The sequence below is a fragment of the Lissotriton vulgaris genome, chromosome 1_1 (assembly GCF_964263255.1).
Source record: "Lissotriton vulgaris chromosome 1_1, aLisVul1.2, whole genome shotgun sequence".
In the NCBI taxonomy this organism is placed as follows: Eukaryota; Metazoa; Chordata; class Amphibia; order Caudata; family Salamandridae; genus Lissotriton; species Lissotriton vulgaris.
In genome coordinates this window covers 312,504,820-312,527,105 of record NC_141685.1, presented here as the reverse complement: position 1 = coordinate 312,527,105, position 22,286 = coordinate 312,504,820, and the positions used below count along the sequence as shown (strand labels likewise).

Here is a 22,286-nt window from a genome sequence, read left to right as displayed (position 1 = left end):
AGCTCATAGAAAACAAGAATAAGAACCTTCAGTCCGGCTGCACATACTGCTTCTGTACAATTGCACTAACATTTGACTCTAACTTTCTCCTTTTTTTACATCACAACCCCCACATTTTTATAAATAAAACACTCCCATTCTTCCAACACATTTCACTACAATTTCTTTTCCAGCCTGCCCACCCTAACCCAGTCTTTTTCTGTGTCTTGCCTGTTTCTCGCCTTCAACACCTCGTCGGATGTAATAAGCACTATGTAAATACAATTGTAATCAAAAGCAAGCACTTCACATCTCAGTTGTTAACTTCTTGCACTACCACTACAAAAGAATACATTTTTTTTAATCACAAAGCTTTCAATCATTTGATCAATTAAAGCCAGTACTAGCTCCCAAGCATCTTTTGCAGATTAGCCTTTACATTTGCAGATTAACTCATAGCACATATTTGGATTTCTTTCAGGCAGGCAGACTGGTAGGAAACCTTGTTTAGCTGCCAGACGGGCTTTAGCTTCACATGATAGGACACTGACTGAATGACACAACAGCTGATGCATTTTACCTAAATGAACGGTTGTCTTTTTCTAGATTCTGGGCCCAAGCGAGGCTGGGGAATGTGCATCCCCCCCACTTCCCATGATCCACGGCCCCCCTTTGGTGTCACCCTCCACAGATTTAAAACCACTGTCCTAGTATATAATAGGGCATGGAGGTTTAGAGGCCCAACAGATTTCCTGCAATTACTTGCATGTGTGCTCTTCAGTGGGCCAGATGTCCTTTTAAAGGCAGTCCTGCCTTGCAGCCTGTCTTTAAAAGAAAATTCTCACAATTGGTATTTAACATACCCAATAAGTCTCTAGTACATAATAGGGCTAGGGGGTTCAAAATACCTATAACTTCCTAGTATATAACAGGGCATGGAAGTTTAGAAGCCAGCAGATTTCCAGTACTTGCATGTGTGCGTTGCTCAGTGCCTGCTGTCATTATGAAGGCAACCTGTCTTTGCTGACTGTTTTTAAAAGTAAATTGTTTGCAAACTCGACTTTAGTGGTATGGGCACTTTAAAAGTGATAGTATACCATAGTTTTACATATTAGGCACCCCTAACGTCCCCCCTAGGTGCCCCAGGGGTTGGGGGTCATGTACCTATAAGCAGGGACCTTATAAAATATTTCTTGTATGCCCTGGTGAGGAAAAACTGCCACTTCATTTTTTCCCCCTTGCAGATACTAGGCTAACATTGTAAAATGTTATTTAGGTATATCTATTGCTAGGAAATATAATTCAAAGACTTAAAAGATTGGTACTGACAAATCCAACAACTTGCAATTGTTGAATTTATGATAACTAGTACATAAGATAATTTAAAGAACTTTGGGGCTGATTTACAGAACTAACTTAAGACAAAATCCTAAACTTACTACTTTTGGTATTCACAGAAGTTAGAATTTTGCCTTAAGACAGACTGAAGACAGAATCCTAACTTAAGTCTGTCTTAAGAAAAAATCCTAACTTTTGTGAATACCAAAAGTAGTAAGTTTAGGATTTTGTCTTAAGTTAGTTCTGTGAATCGGGCCCTTTCTCTTCTGTAAGCCAAAATCCAGCCTTCTATTGGTCTCTGCTGATTGGTCAGCTTTAACAGGCTTAGCAAGGCTGCTTTGAGTAGGTGATAAGTGGCCTGGCCTGAGCAGAGGTTATCTGGTGAAGAGAAGTCTGCAGCTGGGGAAGATGGGTTCTGTGGAGGGGGCTAAGTAAATTAAACTACACTCTAGAAAGAGCAGATCAGTAAGGAATGCCAGGCGTACCTAACACCACATCCTGTGCCCCCAGCAAGATTGCAGGCTTAGGACAAGAAAATGCAGAGTTCAGGGGGAGGAAAGCTAATGGGAATGAGCTACACAGTGGGTTGGTTTTGCCAGCTGTTAATCCTCCGGAGAGAAATCATCCATGTTGGATTTTGGAAGTTCAGTGTTTTGTGAGACAAAAAGATGCCACAGTTTGGAGGAAGTTGACATGCATTTGGGTGGCACCCTGCATCTCACTAGACAGAGGTGCCCCACTACTTGTCACCCCAGAACACTGAATAAATTTGCCCCAGAAACACTGAAAAATATGTGAGAGTGGCATAGTCTCTCAGATCTGCTGCCTGGAACTACCCTGCTGGAATTTGGAATTGCACCCAAAGGCCTGCACTCTGAATGACTGCTCCGGCTGCACAATCTGGTATTACAGTGCTGGGGACTGTGCCTTGCTTCAAGAAGGATTAAGCCTGCAAGCTACAGGTTAACAGAGCACACCTGCATCATCTCCATCAAGAGTCCCCCTCCTGGAGTGCGTCCAGTGGATTTAAGAATTTGGCCAGGTACATTGTGGGGATTGTAGCCAGACACCTCACAGACCATCTAGGAGATTCCAGACCTTTGGATTGGTGTTTTGGACACTTTGAATCTACAAAGAGACCTTCAGGAAGCACCTCCTGAAGTTTGGAGAACTTTTGTGAAGAAGCTCCATCTGGTAACCGACTCGGGCGTCAAGAGTCAAGCTGACTACCTTGAACCGCGACCCGGACAGAATTTCAGGTGCACCCCGCTGAAAGCTCCAAACTTGCAGGATTTGACCCGGGCTTCGCAGAATGTCAAGCTGCCAGACCCTCACCGAATCCAGTCTGCTATGGAGGGTCGAGCGACCTCAGAGGAAAAAGCTCCAGAAAAGTTTCTAAGTTTAAAGGTAAACTTTTGAATGGGGCGTCCAGCTCAGTATATCTGGCCAGGGTTTCATTGCGGTTGGCCTCAAATTTTGACTATGTCCCAGTCAAGCGTGACCAGATGTCCCAGTGTGGCGCTATATGTTTCTAAGCACTATGAAGTGGTCAATCTTTAAAAATACATATCTCTGGTTCCCTACATAGGATGTTTGTTGTTTTGGTGTCTATTTGTTCATAACAATATTTCCTATTTTTAGAAGTTGGTGTAGGGATTTTTTTGTGTGTTGAGTCTTACTTATTTGATGTATTGGTTTTTTAAATTCTTTACACTTCTATCTCGTAAGTTGGGCCTGACTCCTCATTGTCAGCTTCCAAGAGTTGAGCAAGGGGCTAAATTACTGAAATCTTTACTGGACCCTATACTGTGTTGGTGACTAGGGGTAGGTGCATATTTACCCATAACAATAACCTACTTTCCAACACCTGGTCTTCCTAGTGACAGTCCTCAATCCCCTTCCACCCATTACACTTTATGAGAATTGATTTACAAATATTTAGCTTTTTAATTTTGGAAAGTGCATGACATCAATTCCTCCTGTACGGCCTTCTGTGAGTGGAGGTGCCATCCTGGAGATAGAATGTTTGGCTGAGGTTTGTAACTATATCTGTAGGTAGCAGAACACAATTCTGTGGTGAGGAAGACCAGGACTCAGAGTAAGGAAAAAAAACAGTAAGTAACATTTTAAGTGCGCATTTTGACCTGGCAAATCCAGAGATTTGACTGGAACAGCAGGAATTAAGGGGCAGTAAACCCCTTTTTATGTCTCGCTAGAGCCAGCGCATGCGCTGGCCTAGTGAGACATTTAGTAAGCAGGTTTTTCAAGTGCTGCCAAAGGCAGCCACCAACTTGCTATTACGTGCACAAGCGCACGTGCCTCACTCCGCCTCTTGACGTGATCACTTTCACTTTTGAACACATCCCCTTTCATGGCCGCGTGGCCTGTTACTTTTATGGCCACGCGGCCACTGATTTTTTCTTTTGTGTTAAGCACTCCATGATGGGGCATGTGTTTTTTTTTTCCGAGCTGTCTCCTTTGTGCACTTCTCTCCCCCTCCTCTGTGTTGCTCGCTGTCACCCATGTGCTTCTTTTTGGGCATCCTCCTTCTCTCTACCTGTTGTGCCCCGCCCCTCTGTGTTGCTTTCCCCCAATCCCTGTCTTTCTTCTGTTCTCCTTCCAGACCTATCTGTTGCCTCTGCGGCCCATGTTGATTCTTCGTTCCCCACCGTTAAATGACATTAAAAGTCCGCCATTTCCCAGGGCTGCACCTAAAATCAAAATCTTTGCACTAAGGACGCAGCCTCTGCGGAGTTCAGAAAGGCAGCCCTGCAGATATGTGCTGACGCATGCTAATCGCTGGTCCAGAAAAGAACATTGGGCACTGCCACAAAATCAAGCACCACCTTTAATGATGCGGACACTCTTCCCTTCTTGTTTTTTCTCACCTCACAACTTAATATTAACTCTTTTGGATAACCCATAGCGTCAAACAATCTTTGCCTGCTTCTGCAATTCTAAAATCAATGGTTTATGACCAGAAAAGACTAATGATGTCAGGGACATGGATAGGTCTCCATATCAACTAAAGTCATACACTTCTCTCTCACCCCTTACTTAGCATATTTCTGGACACTTGTGTTTTTTCACTTTTATGCTACTTTTGTTTGCTTTGCGCTGACAGTGTTTTAATGAGGGGTTGTAACCGCTTTAGTGCAGGGGACGACTCTGTTGTTCTTCACACCACCTTTGTAGTGCAAAGGATGTCGACGGGTCGTCCTCTGTACTTAAAAAGAAAAGGCCAGTGGTCGTCTTCGTTCTTGAAAAAACCACAAAGTATTAAAAAGAAAAAATTAATCCTGATGCGAGGGAAATAGTTCATTATTTCCTATATTGTGTAATGCCACCACGCACCGCTAGCACGCTGACATCACAGCAAAATCAAATGAAAGCAGACGCCACTAATGTTGTGATCTGCTTTGGCTTTTGCTCTGTGCCAGGGGACATAACTCTCCCACAGCCTCTTTCCAGCACTTTCTCTGCAAGTTGATCCCTGCTGGGGGATCACACTATTTTTGATTTGTTTGAAGGGGGGGACAGGCCCCTGGGATTGACCTGTACTTTCCTCTGGGCAAAGAGTGTTTATGGATGGATGGATGGATGGTTAACTCAGCTTGCCTCCATGATAACTTTCAGCACAGGGCAATGGGTGAGCCACTTCCGACATAATCTCTGTTGCCTGCCCCATTTGTATGCGACTTTCAGTATTTTTCAGTTCCACCTGAAAATGAGTGTGATTTAGTGCGAAGACTGGCTGTCAATTCCTTCGGTTTTCCATTTTTTCCTAGAATGTCTTTCCTTAGTTTTTTATTTTCAATATTTTTAGATCATACTGCGGCGCCCAGACATGCTAACAGGCTGCATGCTTGCCACTCATTACATCTGCAGTGTGCCACACCCAGCAAGGCCACAGCCTCCATTCCTGGCCACTGCCGTAGGGTGGTATTGTCCATAGTGTCACTGCTCTACCATTCCAAGATGCCAACCATTTGGTTATAAATGTGGCGGCTATGCTGGAACTTCAAAACAGAACAAGCATTGGCATAGCCAATAGGTCTCGCCTTTGGCACCTTATAAGTGTTTAGTTATCCAACACAATGTCCTTGGTGCAACAACATCAAGTGTTGCATAGCTAAACACTTATAAGGTCCTAAAGGCGAGACCTATTGGCTATGCTATGTTTTTCTTCCTCGGATACCACTTCCTACAAAAATGTGTGAAATCGTTAAATAGCTTTAATAAGTGGCAAAAGACTGGCTTTCAAAAATCTTCCGTGCTGCGGTCAAAGGGACATCTCACTCCTATTATGATATCAACATCAATGGCCCTCTAAAAAGTTCAAACCAGCACTTTTTATTATGTGTAAGCAAAAAGCGTAATTTCCAAGCTGAAGTATCCCTTTTCATGTAAAAGATTTACATGTGATTTGCAGAAGATGAAACTCAAATTTAAATAGCTCTACCATATTTCCCTTAATGACAATATTTATGATATTATTTTCTTTTTTATACCACTCAAGCATATATTATGTCACAACTTTCTATCCCCAACACTGACTTGAAAGGCACTTAATTTAATTCATTACTTGTTAAAGCATTCTCTTCAGTCATTATTTTATATCCCTCCAAGACATGGCTGGTATACTTATCTTCATTTTCTATGGTATCAAATTAGATGCTTATAATTTCTTGCAGTATTCTTTAAATGGTGGCTGGTCTAGTTCATCACACTACCCTCAAACAAGTGCATGGACATGAATGTTGTGTATATAGGAATGCAGCACTTGATAAATGTGTTGTAGAAATCTACATAAAATAAAAGACAGACTCTGTAAGGCTCACATAAAGAAAGATATATTTACTATACCTAAACACATGGACAATTGTCAAGATAACCAAGTGTCCCAATTGCAGAAGTTCAGCACATTCTATTATTCCTTCAAACCACAAAAAGGCGTTTCGGTACATGTCCAATTCAATCACAGTACAATAGAATTTCTCGGCAACTATTAATCAATATATCACATGCCCATCATCATTAGACAGCACAGGTTACACAATTATTAGATATACAGCAATTCAGAAGAAGCTAATGGTGCGCCCCACCTTCATGATACAGTATGGTGGTGCTCAGCAGTAACCAATCAGAGGTAGACGCTATGTCTCATCTATATATGGTTTGCTAACAGTGACTTGTTGCTGGGCTGGTATGCAATTGAAAGTCAACGGGTTGAGTGCGCCTTACGTTGTGTTACAAGGTATTCACTTCAGCACAGTACATTAGTTCACTAAGGGTCATGCATTTTGCTGTGGACATTCCATAGGCCTTATCGTCATTGAATATCATATAACGAACAAGTGGCATACATAAAGACAAGCAAAGAAAATGGATTCCGCAGTGTAACTCGGTTCCACATACCTGAATGCATGCACGGTACAATATTTTTCATTGATACATTATACATTGATCAAAATGATCATTTCCTTATGAGTTTCAAAATATCCTTTCAGGAATGAAAAGGTATGACAAAGCACCTCCAAAATAGAAGAAAGTAACCCTCAATAAAACTTTGAGAAGTTTGGAGCTTTGCAGAAGGAAGTAACACATCAGTAGAGTGATGGGTCTGGGTGTATGGTTGTGGTTTGTTGGCAAAGTGAGGTGCTGCTTGGTTGGCTTTCCAAGAGGCATGAAGGTGGTAGTTTTCTTGACTACTCAGACATTTGCACATTTGTTTTTGTGTGTATGCCGGTGTCTGACTGTGAAAGAGCGTGCAGGTTTGTGTCTGTGTGCATGTGCACCCTCTAGAATCAATATTGGTGATACGATTAACCTCTGGATGATGTTGGATGCTCACGTGTATGTGTGTGTTCCTGTGAGAGTGTGTGTACTGTGTGTATGTGTGTCTGTATGCATGAATGTGTCCCAGTTAGCCATCACTATTGGGAATATCACTAACTTCTGGATGTTATTGGGTACATTAGGGTATGCGTGTTTCTGTGAGAGTGTGTCTGTGCCTGCATGCAAGTGCAAGGATTGGTGAGATGTGAGATGTGACCAGGTGCCTTTGGGCAATCACAAACGTTCCCAAAATGTCACCCACTGACTGTCCTACATCACTTCCCTTCACATGAATGAGGGCAGAACTGCTCCACATGATGCCTTTGGTATCTACCACAAGCATATCTTTCCAAGGGTAGACGTCCCTCAGTCAGCAAAAGCTGGAATGTTGCACCAATTTGCACGCCGATCTAAAAAAGGTAATCAAGCATGAGCTCCTAAATTAATTTTCTTATCTATAATTGTGTGGTTTCAATGGTTAATTCACAGTGAGGATCTATAAGGAGCATCTTCTTTTCCTATGGTGAGTCACTCGTTCCACCTCCTTCATGAGGCGGAGGCACAGCTCCTCTTGCCACGGTAGAGCCACACACTGCACAGCAACAGGGAGTCCAACTCCGCCTCTTGCCCCCTGCAGAGCAAATACAAAGACGGACACCAGTTTAGGAGAAGAGGCGTTCAATATGTGAATCTTATCATTCAATGGGTGGCTAATGGTAACCACATAGGCATGACAATAACACATTAAGGAACAGATGAAATGCCATTAAGATGTATTCCTTACGTCAGCAGCTGCTTCTCTTTGCTTGCCCTTTGGTAGGCCTGACAATGTCCTTGCTATATTCCCTGTCCAGGGGGCCATAGTATACATACTTTCTGATTTTTTAACCCCTACCACAGGAAAGAGAAAGCAGCTGATGACCAAATTTAGATATAATATTAAAACCATTGCAAAATTAAAGCAGGTCCTTCCTTTTGCTCCATAATATATGCACATATATATTATATATATACCCCTTTATAATATCATCTTGTGTTATGGAACTGTAGAGGATTCAAATATCTTATGGCAGTTAACAACTTAGCTTGAGGGGCATCTTTGGAGTGTGGAATTTTAGTTTACGAGCTGAACATCATCTGCGCCAGCTTGTCACCCACGTACAACGCGCACGATAGCCATTTTTAGGTATCATGGTCTCCCTGTCCACGATCTATCGCCAGCACGCCCCTCTGACCCAGCAAGCATCCTCCGCGCACCCTGGCTCCCCCTCCCTCCCTCTCGTGAGCATAACCCTTCTGCATGACCCTGTCCTTGGGAGTCACGCCTGCGCCTGACCGGCACCTCCTCTCCTTCCATGAATGCCCCTCTGTTGATAAGCCTTCCCTCCGCGCTCGATTGTCCACGCGGCATGAATACCACTCCTTTGATGACCCCTTCCCCCGTGTCCGGCTGTCCACACAGGTCCGAGGCCATCACCTAAGCCGGGAGATATCATTTACTACCCCTTATTGTATGAAGTCGCTCCTCTTCAAAGGACACACTGTTGATCATGGCCTCCCCACCCCATGGGATACAATCAGGCGCACACATCCTAAGAATCGGCGGAACACTCAGCCGTGTGATAGCCCCCTCCTGTTATCAACAGGGTTATGACCTCTATTGTGGATGTATGTGGGGGGTGGGCTTGACACGAGGATTATGGGGACGTCATTTCATAAGTTTAAAGAGTCTTTTATGCAATAAAGAATGCTCACATGTCATAAACCAGGATATAAGAGGCCAGGCCTCAGAGAGGCTAGTAGAGCACCTCGAGACGATACCTTGTTGTCTGATCTGATGTGTTCTGCTCCGTCGGAATAAAACTTCTGTTTCCTGCCTTCTGGTCTCCGGCGCCTGCCTCATTGCTTGGTAATTTGAATGGTACAAAGGCGGTTAGCGCCGGGCAAATCTTGAGAAAGGTCATAGCCCTACCTTTTTCCACAATTGGCGTCCCAAAGCGTGGGGCCCATCAGTGACACGTGGATCCAGTGGGAGAGGTCCCGACGACAGAGTGAACGACTGCAACGATCGGGAGAGCTCGTGTCCGATAGACCCTCGTCTGACAGCCGATCATCCGACCTTCACTAGTTCCGAACAGACCTCTCTCGAGTGATCTACGGTCCTGACTGGGAACCATCAGGAGTGCCACGAACATCACAAAGAAGAGAGGACGATCGGGCGCTGGATTGGGAAGACAGGAAACCGTCCATGCGGTCCGGGTAAGGTCGTGTAAACACGACAAATTGAGAAATGATTGTTTGATTTGGATAATACTAGTATTACGCTTTGTTGATCCCTCTGGAGATTCACCGTCTGCAAACGGAGAAAACAACAGGCTCTCTCTTTGCAAACAGTGAAGGATAGGTAACGCAGACTTTTGTCCCCATTGTAATCCGTCGTGCCTATCTTCCTCCCCCACTGTTTTCCCGAACTGTCGTTCGTGGATTGTTGTCTGGAGATTCTCTGTCTACAAACAGGGAAGAACAAGGTCTCTCTTTGCAGGTAGAGAAAGAGTGGGTAACGCAAAACTTTAACACGTCGTACCCACTTATTCTCCCCATTGATTGTTTGATTGACCGTACATTAAGTGTTCGGTATTGGTTCTTTTGAGGTATTCACGGCCTACAAACAACGTAGAATAGAAATATTCTGTCTAGTCTTTGTCCGCCGTGATAAGATAGGTAGTGCAGACCTTTGTCCCCGTCGTAACCCGTCATGCCTATCTTATCCCCACTGATTGGTAGCCTGTACAGCCCGGACCACTTATTAGAGATGAACCATCCAGCCCCACTGGAAGGCACCCCTAATAAGGACATGTTCACCAAGCATGGACTAGTCGCTATAGCTTATACTAAGCTATGGCATAAATATACGAAGAAGAACCCCGAAAGTCAGTGGCCACTGATAGGTTCCTTTGATGAAAATAAAATAAAAACATTGGAAATAGCGCTCCAGAAAAATAAGACCACGCCCACTATGCTCGATAGTATTGGCATGTGGCGCAAAGAAACGGAACAACGAAAGAAAAGAGAAGAAGCAAAAATAGGGAAAGAATTACAAAAGGCAGCCCACCTAGCCGCTAAGCAACTAGAAGAAGAAATAAAAGAAAGAAAAGAAGCTGCACAAAACCAAGAATCAGGGTCGACAGGTCAATGCCCTGTTAGGACCCCCTCTGCGCTCTACCCTGAATTGCCCTCCAAACAACGGACGAACGATGAGTTACTGCTAGGTCCCCCAATCATCTACATGCCCCCTCCATATGCTCCCTGCCAACAACACCTGCAGGCCCAGAGTACGAGCGAGAACGGCCTTAGCGCTAGCGCGCCAGCCCTCACGGCTTCCGCACCAGCCACCTTAGCAGCACCGACAGATGCCCCCGAGGCTAGCGAGCACCCACCAGCCAGACCAAACAGATTGAGCAAAGATGAACGGGATGGGATTGACAAAATAGCAAAGACATTAGTAGAACGAAGGGAGAGCGAAGAATACACAATGAACATGTATAATTCGCATGCCGACAGCCACAGGCGGCATTTCATTTTGCGATTCAGCTACCACACCCTGAACGCATATGAGGATAGGTATCAAAGTAAAGGCCCCGCTAAACTGACAACGCTGTATAGGAAGATTGATGTTGGAGATGGGACTGAACGTGAGGCGACGGAGCTCTTCATGCAGACGCTTGAGGTCTTCCGCCACCTCACGGAACAAAAACCAGAAGCCAAGGTTACAGTCCCCGAAACGACCTCAGTAGAAGTAGCCAACACTATGATGCCCATCAGAGAGGCGGCCCCTTACTGGATCCCGCCACGTGGCCAGGGAACAAGCGATGATATTAATCACACAGATGCAAAAGGAAGGGTTGTGTACAATTGGGTTTACCAACCATGGGAACGACAAGATATCCTAACCTTTAAACAAACTCTGCCCGATTTTAGAAAGAACCCGACAGCATTCTATACCGAATTAGGCACAGCCTTGGGTTCGACGATAATGACTTTAGCGGACATTGACTTGTTTTTCGGGTTATGCCTGCCAGCTGACGTGTGGAAGCAAATCCGGAAGGCTGACCACACAGATCTGTTTGGACATACCTGGGACCAACTCAGTGAACTAGATAGACAGCGAGAGCCTGGAAGGAAACCAGTAAAGGACATATTAGAACTCCCAGACAAATTAGTTCAGAAGTTAAAGACACTGATCCCAGAGAAAAAGGTAGATTGGTCGATAGTCACGGCCTGTCGTCAGAAACCCCAGGAAGATGTGTCAGAATACTTCTCCCGATTCAAGACAGTGTTCTCCGACTACAGTGGCCAAGACATGACCACCGCAACCGGACAACACCTGTTTGTACAAAATTATGTAAAGGGCCTATCACAAGAGGTCTCCCAAAAACTGCAGACGAGTGAGAGTAGTTGGGGGGCCTCCAAACCCGCAGCTATCCTTCAGATGGCTCAGTATTACGAGCACCAGAAGAATGAGAATGATAGGGCGTCCGAGAAAAAGAAGAAAGATTTGAAAGAAAGGGTGTTGATAGCCCAGATACAAGGTATAGCGGTAGGACGGGAACACCAAAGGGGGAACTACCAATCGACCACCCCCAGAAATCCACCTCCTAAAGATCACACCCCAACACCCCACACTGGACATAGAGACATTAGCAATGACCAATGCGCCTTCTGCAAAGGATTCGGCCATTGGAAATCCCAGTGTCCGGTTCTGCTAGAGATGAACAGAAATAGGGACCCCAGAGATGTGGCGGGTGGTCCGAGAAATAGAGGACAAGGACGAGGGCACACAAACGACACCAACAATGACAGATCAGGGAGATTGAACACATTTGACCGCCCCCGACAGAACCAATATCAACTATCCGACGGTGAGAATGCCCCCGATTTTGCATAGGACTGCCAGGGGCAAGGGAGGGATCCAGTCGAGCTCTGTGTTGACCAGCAAGGTCCTTATGTCACCGCTAAGGTTCTGGGTACAGAGTCTCCATTTTTGGTAGACACTGGGGCGACACGTAGTGTGTTATCGAAACGACTGATTCCAAGGGCACCCTTGTCTGGCTCACACATTACATCGATAGGTTTCGATGGGACGCCCTCCACTAACCCCCTGTCCGTACCTATCACCTTTGACCTAGAAAGCAACACCACTGACACAACATTTCTGCTCTCCTCCAACTCCCCTGACGCCATTATGGGCATTGACTTGCTGAAACATTTTCGAGCTACCATTAGGTGTTCCCCAGATGGAATCCGAGTCATCCTGTACGACAACCCAGACATACCCAAATCTTGCCCTGCACGACACATGTGCTCCATAACTGATGCTGACCTGTCCTTGCTTGATACCCTGCCTCCGTACCTATGGGCCAAAAATGACTCTGATGTGGGATGAATGATGATTGACCCCATTCATATAACTGTAAGACAGGACGCTATGCTCCCAAAACTCCCCCAATATCGGATATCCCCCGAGGGCGAGAAGGCACTGGCAGCGATCATTCAGTCTCTGGTAGATGAAGGAGTGGTTGAAGAGGTGGTTAGCAACGTCTGCAACAGCCCAATCCTACCTATTGTTAAGAAGCAAGGCGAAGGAGATGAGAAAGCGTACCGCTTCATCATCGACCTGCGAGAAATTAACAAAGTGGTTGTACCCCAATACCCCGTAGTCTCAGATATCACCACCATTCTGACCCTCATCCCGTCCACTGCCACCACCTTCACTGTTATCGACCTCAAGAATGCGTTTTTCTCTATCCCCATCCATCCAGACAGCCGTTATCTCTTCGGCTTCACCTTAAAATCCCGCTCGTACCGATTTTGTAGAGCCCCCCAGGGGTACACTGAAAGTCCCAGTATTTACAGCCAGGCTCTCAAAAGACAGCTGGACGCCGTCCAGCTACCGGATGGAGTGGTGTTGATTCAATATGTCGATGATATCCTTTTGGCGGCCGACACCACCCCACTTGCAATCACAGCCACTGTCCAACTCCTACACTTTCTTGCAGAAAATGGCCATAAAGTTTCCAAAAAGAAATTACAGTTCTGCCAGCCACAAGTGACATACCTAGGCCATCTCCTGTCCAAAGAAGGGAGGAAACTCACACCCGACCGAATCCAAACCATCCTAGACACCCCCGTCCCAAAAACACAAAAGCAAGTCCGCTCTTTGGTTGGCCTAACCTCTTTTTCCAGACAGTGGTTACCTAATTTCAGCCTCATTGTTAAACCCCTACTTGCCCTATTGACCAAAGATGCCTCCTTCCCGCTCCCTTGGTCCCCGGAGTGTCAAGCATCCTTTAAGGAATTGCGAGATGCCCTCTGTTCAGCGCCTGTCCTAGGAACCCCGGATTACTCCAAACCCTTCTCCCTCTTCACCCACGAAAGGGAGGGGTGTGCATTGTCTGTCCTGACTCAGTCTATAGGTCCAAAACAGCGTCCTTGTGCCTACTTCTCCGCCACTCTTGATCCTGTAGCCAGAGCTTTGCCTGCCTGCCTTCGAGCGGTAGCTGCCGCTGCCGTCTCTATCCACCAGAGCGAAGGAATCGTACTTTCAAACTCTCTGACCGTGTTAGTACCCCATGCTGTCGACACCCTTCTGAACCAAACCAAGACTCAACATTTGACTAGTGCACGACTGACAGGGTACGAACTGACGCTACTGCACCCCACATCACACTAAAGAGATGCACGACTTTGAATCCTGCCACATTGTTGCCCCTGCCTGAAAATGACCCCGACGTTCCTCCCATACACGACTGTGTGACCCTCACGGACGAACAAACTAGGAGTAGAGTTGACCTCCGAGACACTGCTTTCACTGACCCCGATGGAGAGCTATGGGTAGACGGCTCATGCATCAAACTCCCAGACGGCACCACTTCAGCTGCCTATGCAGTAACGACAGCCCGAACAGTAGTTGAGACAGCCTGCATCACACAACGATCTGCCCAGGCAGCAGAGCTGATAGCCCTCACACGAGCATGCCTCATAGCCACAGGGACCACCGCGAACGTATATATAGACAGCCAGTATGCCTTCGGGGTGGTTCACCATTTTGGGCTCCTGTGGAGGGAGAGGGGATTCCTGACGTCCCACGGCACCCCTATCCTTCACGGAGATCTGGTTTCTGCCCTGATTGAAGCGGTTCTCCTCCCCAAACGACTAGCAGTGATCAAATGCCAGGCACACAAGAAGGTGACAGACTTAGTCGGACAAGGGAATGCACTGGCCGACATCACTGCACGAACCACAGCTGAGAATAGGACGGTGACACGCATGTATGTGACCAGGTCACAAGCAGAGAAATGGACTGACGCAAGGGAAATGATCAGAGACATCCAGTCGGCCAGCACCTCTCACGAACTGACTAAGTGGGCCGGGGTGGGTTTGAAGGATGATGAGGGCTGCTGGCAAACAAAAGATGCAAACAAATGGTTGTTACCTGACTCATACCTGATCCCCATACTGACAATGGCTCATTCCCCCGCACACATAGGATCTGCACCCATGATCGAACTCATTTCCAAAGTCTGGCACAACGACAAAATCCCCGACTCAGCCCGACGCCTAGTCCAGCAGTGCCTTATCTGTCTGCAGCACAACCCCGGGAAAGGAACTGTGGTACCCCGGGGAGGGTTTGGGACCCCCAATCACCCCTTTGAGGTCCTTCAGATGGACTACATCTAACTAGAGAGATGCCAAAGCTTGAAGTATGTACTAGTCGTCGTATGTGCCTTCAGCAAATGGGTAGAGGCCTATCCAACCCGTGACAACACTGCCATGACTACTGCCAAAGTACTACTGCAAGAATTCTTTCCTCGCTATGGCCTTTGTCGAATTTTATGGAGCGACAATGGCCCCCACTTCATAGCTGAGGTTATCCAACTAATCCTAAAGGGATTGGGGGTGAAACAGAGATTTCACGCAGTCTTCCACCCCCAATCCGCCGGCCTGGTGGAACGCCATAATGCCACACTGAAGTTGAAATTGTCAAAAATAGTGGCAACCACCGGACTTAAATGGCCAGACGCTCTCCCTTTGGCCTTGCTATCGATGCGCTCTACTCCCACCAAACGCCATTTGACCCCCTACGAGGTTGTATTCGGGCGACCGATGAACCTCTGGACTGCTCCCAAACCAACCTCCATTCATGACGTCCCGGACTTCCTACTGTCTGATTATTTGTGCAAGTTAACTAAAACGTTGTCTGTCATTCATCAACAGGTGCAGCAGGCCATCCCCGATGTTTCCAGGGGCCCAGGCCACTACATCCAACCGGGGGACTTCGTTCTAGTCCGCAACTTCCAACGGACCAAGAGCCTAGAACCCCAGTGGACGGGCCCCTGGCAAGTGCTGATTACCACACGGACGGCACTTCGAGTGGAGGGGAAAAGGCACTGGCTGCACGCACATCACTGCCGGAAGGTCTCTGCGAACCTGGCCACAACAGAAAACGTCAACACCCAAGAAGAGCTCCTGAACAAGGACCGACCGACATTGAACTGTTATCCCGATACTGGGGCACTTGAACTTGCAAAATTCTCTGACCCCACTGTGCCAACCAGAGAAGGGTATGTCCTGCGATGAAAGGAGGGAGCTTCGGCTAAGCAGGCCACGGACTAAGTTAAATCTCAGAACGGTGACCTAAACACAACCAAGGGTCACCGGGAGAGAAGCTAAACGAAGTCCGTGGTTCTGCCCGCTACAGAGCCCCTTGAAGATGATGGAAGCGCCAGATAAGAAGATGATGGAAGCGCCAGATAAGAAGATGATGGAAGCAACAGGAAATACCCACTATAGAAACCCACAGACTGACAATTTGCACAAATCAAGGACAATCGCCCTCTTTATTGTCTTCCTCTTCTGCCTCCTCCTCATGACCTCCTTCTGGATTCTGGAGGAAAGCACACCGGCTCATGAGGCATTGCTGCCCACTGCACAACCAACCCCCATGAAAGAGCATCACCTAATCTCCCTGTCGCCTCAGCTCCGAGAAAGGCGCAGGGAATTTTGGAACAATTCCTTCGTGCAACTGTTGCACCAACACAACCTTGCTGCAAATGCTACGAACTGCTGGATCTGCGGGTTGCTCCCGCATGCCACTGGACACTCCATCCCCTTCATCCCTTCTCCTTTCTCAGTTCACGGCTCCTGCCTCGCCTGGTTGATCCTCATGCAAGAGAGCCACAAGGACAACGCCACTTCCAGCCAGACAGTGTCGCACTTCTACTCTGGGTTCTGGCTGAACAAAACCGGAAAGACCTCTGCTGCCCTGTGTCCTGCGCTCACAGGCGCCACCTTCCTTAAAGACATTCCAGCCAAAGAACGAGTCGAAGTACAGGTACTCCACAATCCAGCTAGATCCACCTTCTCTCATCTGCGAAAACAAACTACCGCCACTCTGACTGTGGCTCTGTCTGTTATCAATGTCACAGGTCTTGTGTGTCTCGAAGGCCAGGGAACACAGCTGGTGGGTCACAGTTCCTGCCGAATCACCAGAACATTGAACTCAGTTGATCCCCCTTCCTTTGTTGCTTCTCCAAATATGTACTTTGTGTGTGGCACCAAAGCTTACACCTGGCTCCCGAAAGGTTGGAAGGGTATCTGCTACATTGCCTTCGTTCTTCCCCCCACGTATGTAGCCCCTGCCAACCATCACCGGCAGAGGCGTGCAGATGACATTGGACAAGCCGACTCCACTGGAGCTCAGTTCTTGGATGCAGCAAAGGGACTCGTTCCCCTGTGGGGCCCAATGGCAAACAGCCGCGCTATCCGACACCTGACCCAGGCAGTAGAAACAACGATCAACATCACGGCTGGCATCCTCGCTAACAACACGGCGGAGCTTCAGGCGGTCCGCCTTGTGGCCCTTCAAAACCGCCTTGTTCTAGATGTGGTCCTAGCCGATCGAGGAGGAGCATGCCGCATCATCGGATCTAGCTGCTGCACCTACGTGCCCGATAACTCGCCTTCAGTCTACAAAGCAATTGAGCACCTCCACAGACTTTCCTCGGAGGTTCACCAGGAACAAGAAGGATGGTCGCTTGGGAGCTGGTTTTGGGACACTTTGAAGGACTGGGGTTGGAGGTTGTTTTCTTTCATACTGATACCTGTTGTGATATTATGTGGGTGTTGTTTAGGTATCCAATGTCTGCCATCTTTGTGCAGCTTTGTTTCTAACTGTATGTGCCCAAAGACTTTGGACTTCCGAAATGAGCACATGAGTCCCCTCTATGAAGTAGAAATACGTGGCCTTATGGGGATAAATCCGAACTGACAAGTTGGCGAGACATGTTAAAAGGGAGGACTGTGGAATTTTAGTTTACGAGCTGAACATCATCTGCGCCAGCTTGTCACCCACGTACAACGCGCACGATAGCCATTTTTAGGTATCATGGTCTCCCTGTCCACGATCTATCGCCAGCACGCCCCTCTGACCCAGCAAGCATCCTCCGCGCACCCTGGCTCCCCCTCCTTCCCTCTCGTGAGCATAACCCTTCTGCATGACCCTGTCCTTGGGAGTCACGCCTGCGCTTGACCGGCACCTCCTCTCCTTCCATGAATGCCCCTCTGTTGATAAGCCTTCCCTCCGCGCTCGATTGTCAACGCGGCATGAATACCACTCCTTTGATGACCCCTTCCCCCGTGTCCGGCTGTCCACACAGGTCCGAGGCCATCACCTAAGCCGGGAGATATCATTTATTACCCCTTATTGTATGAAGTCGCTCCTCTTCAAAGGACACACTGTTGATCATGGCCTCCCCACCCCATGGGATACAATCAAGCGCACACATCCTAAGAATCGGCGGAACACTCAGCCGTGTGATAGCCCCCTCCTGTTATCAACAGGGTTATGACCTCTATTGTGGATGTATGTGGGGGGTGGGCTTGACACGAGGATTATGGGGACGTCATTTCATAAGTTTAAAGAGTCTTTTATGCAATAAAGAATGCTCACATGTCATAAACCAGGATATAAGAGGCCAGGCCTCAGAGAGGCTAGTAGAGCACCTCGAGACGATACCTTGTTGTCTGATCTGATGTGTTCTGCTCCGTCGGAATAAAACTTCTGTTTCCTGCCTTCTGGTCTCCAGCGCCTGCCTCATTGCTTGGTAATTTGAATGGTACAAAGGCGGTTAGCGCCGGGCAAATCTTGAGAAAGGTCATAGCCCTACCTTTTTCCACAGGAGTCTCTTTTGCTTCTGCCTTGAAGAGATGTTTTAATACATTAAAAAGTGACAGTGAATGTCTGCTTTAGGAAATGCATTCACATCAATGTCCTGAAATGGTGAATCGGCTGAAGTACAGAGATCATAAATTGATGCTAGCTGCTTAGGGCAAGATTGTATTTTGGGTCACTCTTGGTATTCCCAATAATTGTTTTCATATACGGTAATTGGTAGAATAGGATCAAGTAACCCCTCTTTCAGCGTTAAATGCTAAGCATTATGATCACTTTTATATTTCTAATAGTTGCTTTGAAATCTGCCAGACAAATCCATAGATGTAGGCTCAACAAATTCTACCTTTCAAGCATCCCCTAGAGATTGTATATGCCCTTCCTATATTAGAATCTGACCTTCCATTACATGCAAGCAGCCTATAGGCGACGATAAGTAAGGCAAATTGTGTGACGGCGGTCGAACAAGGGCAAGGGCTATACATTATTACCGCTTTTATCGGCAGGAAACTGCCACTAAGGTGGCGATAATGGGCTTGAAAATATGCTCTTGTGAATTCCCAAAGAAGCCCAGGTTCTGGTGTTAACCTGGGCTTCTATGGGAATTCACAAGGGCATATTATGAAGCCCATTATCGCCGTTTTAGTGGCAGTTTCCTGCCGATAAAAGCGGCGATACTGTATCGCCCTTGCTTGATAATATGGCCCTTGATGTTAAAGAGAGTGCATTTAGTTCAGGAATGAAAGAACCTAGGGGCATATTATCAAGGACCGGTGTTAAAATTATTGCAGTTTGATCGGCAAGAAACTGCAGATAAAACGGCGATAATGGGCTTGATAATACGCCCTTGTTAATTCCCATAGAAGCCCATGTTCTGATGTTAACATGGGCTTCTATGGGAATTAACAAGGGCGTATTATTAAGCCCATCATCGCCATTTTATCGGCAGAGTCCTAGCGATAATTTTAACACCGGTCCTTGATATTATGCCTCCAAATTTCCCGGTTTGATGGCTTAAGTAATTTAGTCCAGAGGTTCATAAGAAGTATTAAAATCAACAGTAAGGATGATTTGGGGATTATCGGCCATGGACTTCAGCTGGTTATCTTGGATATTTAGTGCTTGGTAGACCTTATTCTTTGCCACACAATGATTATAGATGTTGTAGATATTAATGTCAAACCCATTTGTCGGACTTATTGATATTTCAATAACATCAGGCGACTCAATGATTAGCTTCTTGGTAGCCAAATTGAGTGACATTTTAACCCAAATAAAAAGGCCCTCGGATGGACGGTCAGATGAAGAGGGAAGCGCTTCAACTGAGTAAGTAGCAAAAACCCGACCTATATATTGGCTCAAGTGTTCAGGTCTCTTAAAAAAGCAAATATGGAAGTAGTTGACTTAATCACCCCATTGCGTTATTCCAAGAGAGAATTAGAAGCTGGCCATGTAGTTCAGTTTGCCATGCAGCGTGACATGACTTGTCATATTTACCCCTTGATCGAACATGTATACCTGGTCTACTTGCACATCGGTTCTAACTTCGCTTTGCTCAGGTAAAAGTGGGCGGGATCACCTATAGACACAGGGCCACTCAGTTAGTCTAAGCTACTCAAACTTTGCTCCCTCCCAATGCCACCCATCTTGAATCTGGGACACAAACAGCACACCCTTTGCTGTTGTGAAAGGCAAGTTGCATCCCCGTACTAGTGGTTCAACCATCGCAGTTCCTATTGCCAGTAGGCCATCTATGATTTCTCATGACATCACCCTTTCCTGGATTGGAGGATCTTCATGTGCATTAATGATGACTTGCCTTATAGTGGAGTGGTGTGGCTCACTGGTAAGAGGCGGCATACCCAGAAGCAGAAGACGGCCCGGGACCAGGGTTCAATTCCCGACGCGGCAGGGTTGTGGACCAGGGTCGGCGGACTCGATAATTTTCGCCTCGGTGCCTACTCTAACCAGAGATCACACTCGGCAACTCTGGGCATTAGCTTGCCTCATCTCCACAACGGCCCCCCACATACGCCAGGGATGCCTGGTTTCACCTTGGAGATACCCAGTAGGGACCATCCCACAGGGAAAGCCAGGACGGGTTCCCCAGCGGTCTACAGCGTGGAGATACCCCATGTGGGGTGATTCAGGCACTTTACAAGACATCATTACATTACATTACATTACATAATTGAATTACATTTATAATGACCTCTTAGCCAGTGCAATGCTTTCTTGATCAGAGACTCCGTACTCTCATAGCCCTAGTTCATCAGTTTGGAATGTTGATCAATTTAAAGATGATGCCTCTCACCAGGACGGCCCTGTATGTATCGCCCTTCATGGATCTGACCCTGAGCTGACCTTGTCCGGATACCACCCTCTTCCCACCTGGGGGCAACGTTACCACAATGTCGTTCTACCAAATTGGAGTCAGCTTGTTTGGGATCTCTTGTGTCCAACCCTAAGTCTAACCTTGTGTTACCCACCTGTGGCCTGCCAGGTATGAATGTGGTAGCGTGAAATGTCCCTGAGGTACCGAAATTTCCCTGACCGCTCAATTGAGGGGTGCTGAATCTAATTGGGGTAAGGCATAGGGAGATTATTGTTTTTACCTTGTTATCTTGGGGTTCATTAACCTGGGTTATCCCTTGTGTTACTACAGTAAGTTTGCACTCTAAAGATTCTACAGCTAGTTTTAATCCTGCCACTTCAATACGCCATACTGAAATGAGTTCAAGTAAATTTGTTGTTGCATCATGGGACCACATGGTAACATTAACCTCCACTCCCCCGCCCCTCACTAGTACAAAAATTTATTGAACGCCCCTCAGTGGTTTCAGCAGCAGAGTGAACCTATTAGAACTAAACATTTCAGTTCAAGTGGGTGAAGATGCCGCAACGTGGAGTCTCTAGGTGGTTCCCTCTCTCTGTAACTACAGTTGCGGGGTCGCTGGTGGTGTGGTGTTACTTATTTGTACCCTGTCTGGCTTCTTCCCAAATATATCAGATATTTATTATTTTAGCTTCTTTGCTGTTCCCTTGGGCCAGGGTGTGGGTAGGATAAGTTAATATAGTCCAAATCATCTATTTGACTGAGGATGCATGGGTTTCTTGTTTTTTTGTCACATTTGATAGGTTTATTATGTGTTTAGACGTCATCAGTTGCCTTCCTTTTGGCCATACTGGAATGATTAGTGTAGTCCTAATGTAGTGTAGTACAGTTCTAACCCTCCACCCCCAGATAAATCCCTAATAGTGCACTCCTAGTCCCCAGTGGCAACAATTGGTTAATAGGGGTTAGAAATCCAGTTAACTAATATGTGTCACAACTTCATTACACCCATGGATCATTGTTAAAGCAGTGTAATAAGCCTCAATTCAAATAAGGCCTACACCTAATACATTAAGGAAAGACCAGCTCCACACCCAAACAATACCCCGACAAAAGTGCAATAGTATATCAGTTTGAAATTACAACACAGTATGAAGTTTTGGCTGATTTTGTACCCATTGTAAATACTTCCTGACACCAAGGACAGGACAGGACAGGACATTAGCATGGGAATATAAGGGATATATTTAATAGGAGAGCAAGCCCAATAGATGGCGACTCCCATTTGGAAGGGGTTGGCACCTTCGCTTGCCATAATTCTGCGACATAGATTTTCCCAGAATTGCAGTAGATGATGCACTGGAAGCACAGTCCCACCTTGGAGGGCAATGTCTCAGTGCCAAGGTACATTTAACAGGGATAGATTATGAAGTCAGCCACAGGCTCTCATCTCATACACTATGGGCAATGAAGATTTGAATAAGCAAGCATGTAGTTTTGATTTGTCTTTAGTACCTCATTTTCGGCTATGGAAATGTGGGCTTAGCCCGGGCTTCTCCGGTCTTT

General features: G+C 46.6%; 1 protein-coding gene across 2 annotated transcripts in view; it reads right to left on the bottom strand.

Annotated features, from left to right (window-relative positions):
- Positions 1–6,154: 6,154 nt before the first annotated feature.
- Positions 6,155–22,286, bottom strand: part of LOC147747103 (vitamin D3 hydroxylase-associated protein-like) — a 349,697-nt gene continuing 333,565 nt past the window's right edge. For both annotated transcript variants that reach the window (XM_086952354.1, XM_086952353.1), the window contains one exon: positions 6,155–7,786. In XM_086952354.1, the coding sequence (XP_086808480.1) occupies positions 7,674–7,786 (113 nt within the window). In that variant the 3' untranslated portion in view covers positions 6,155–7,673. The remainder of the gene's footprint in view (positions 7,787–22,286) is intronic.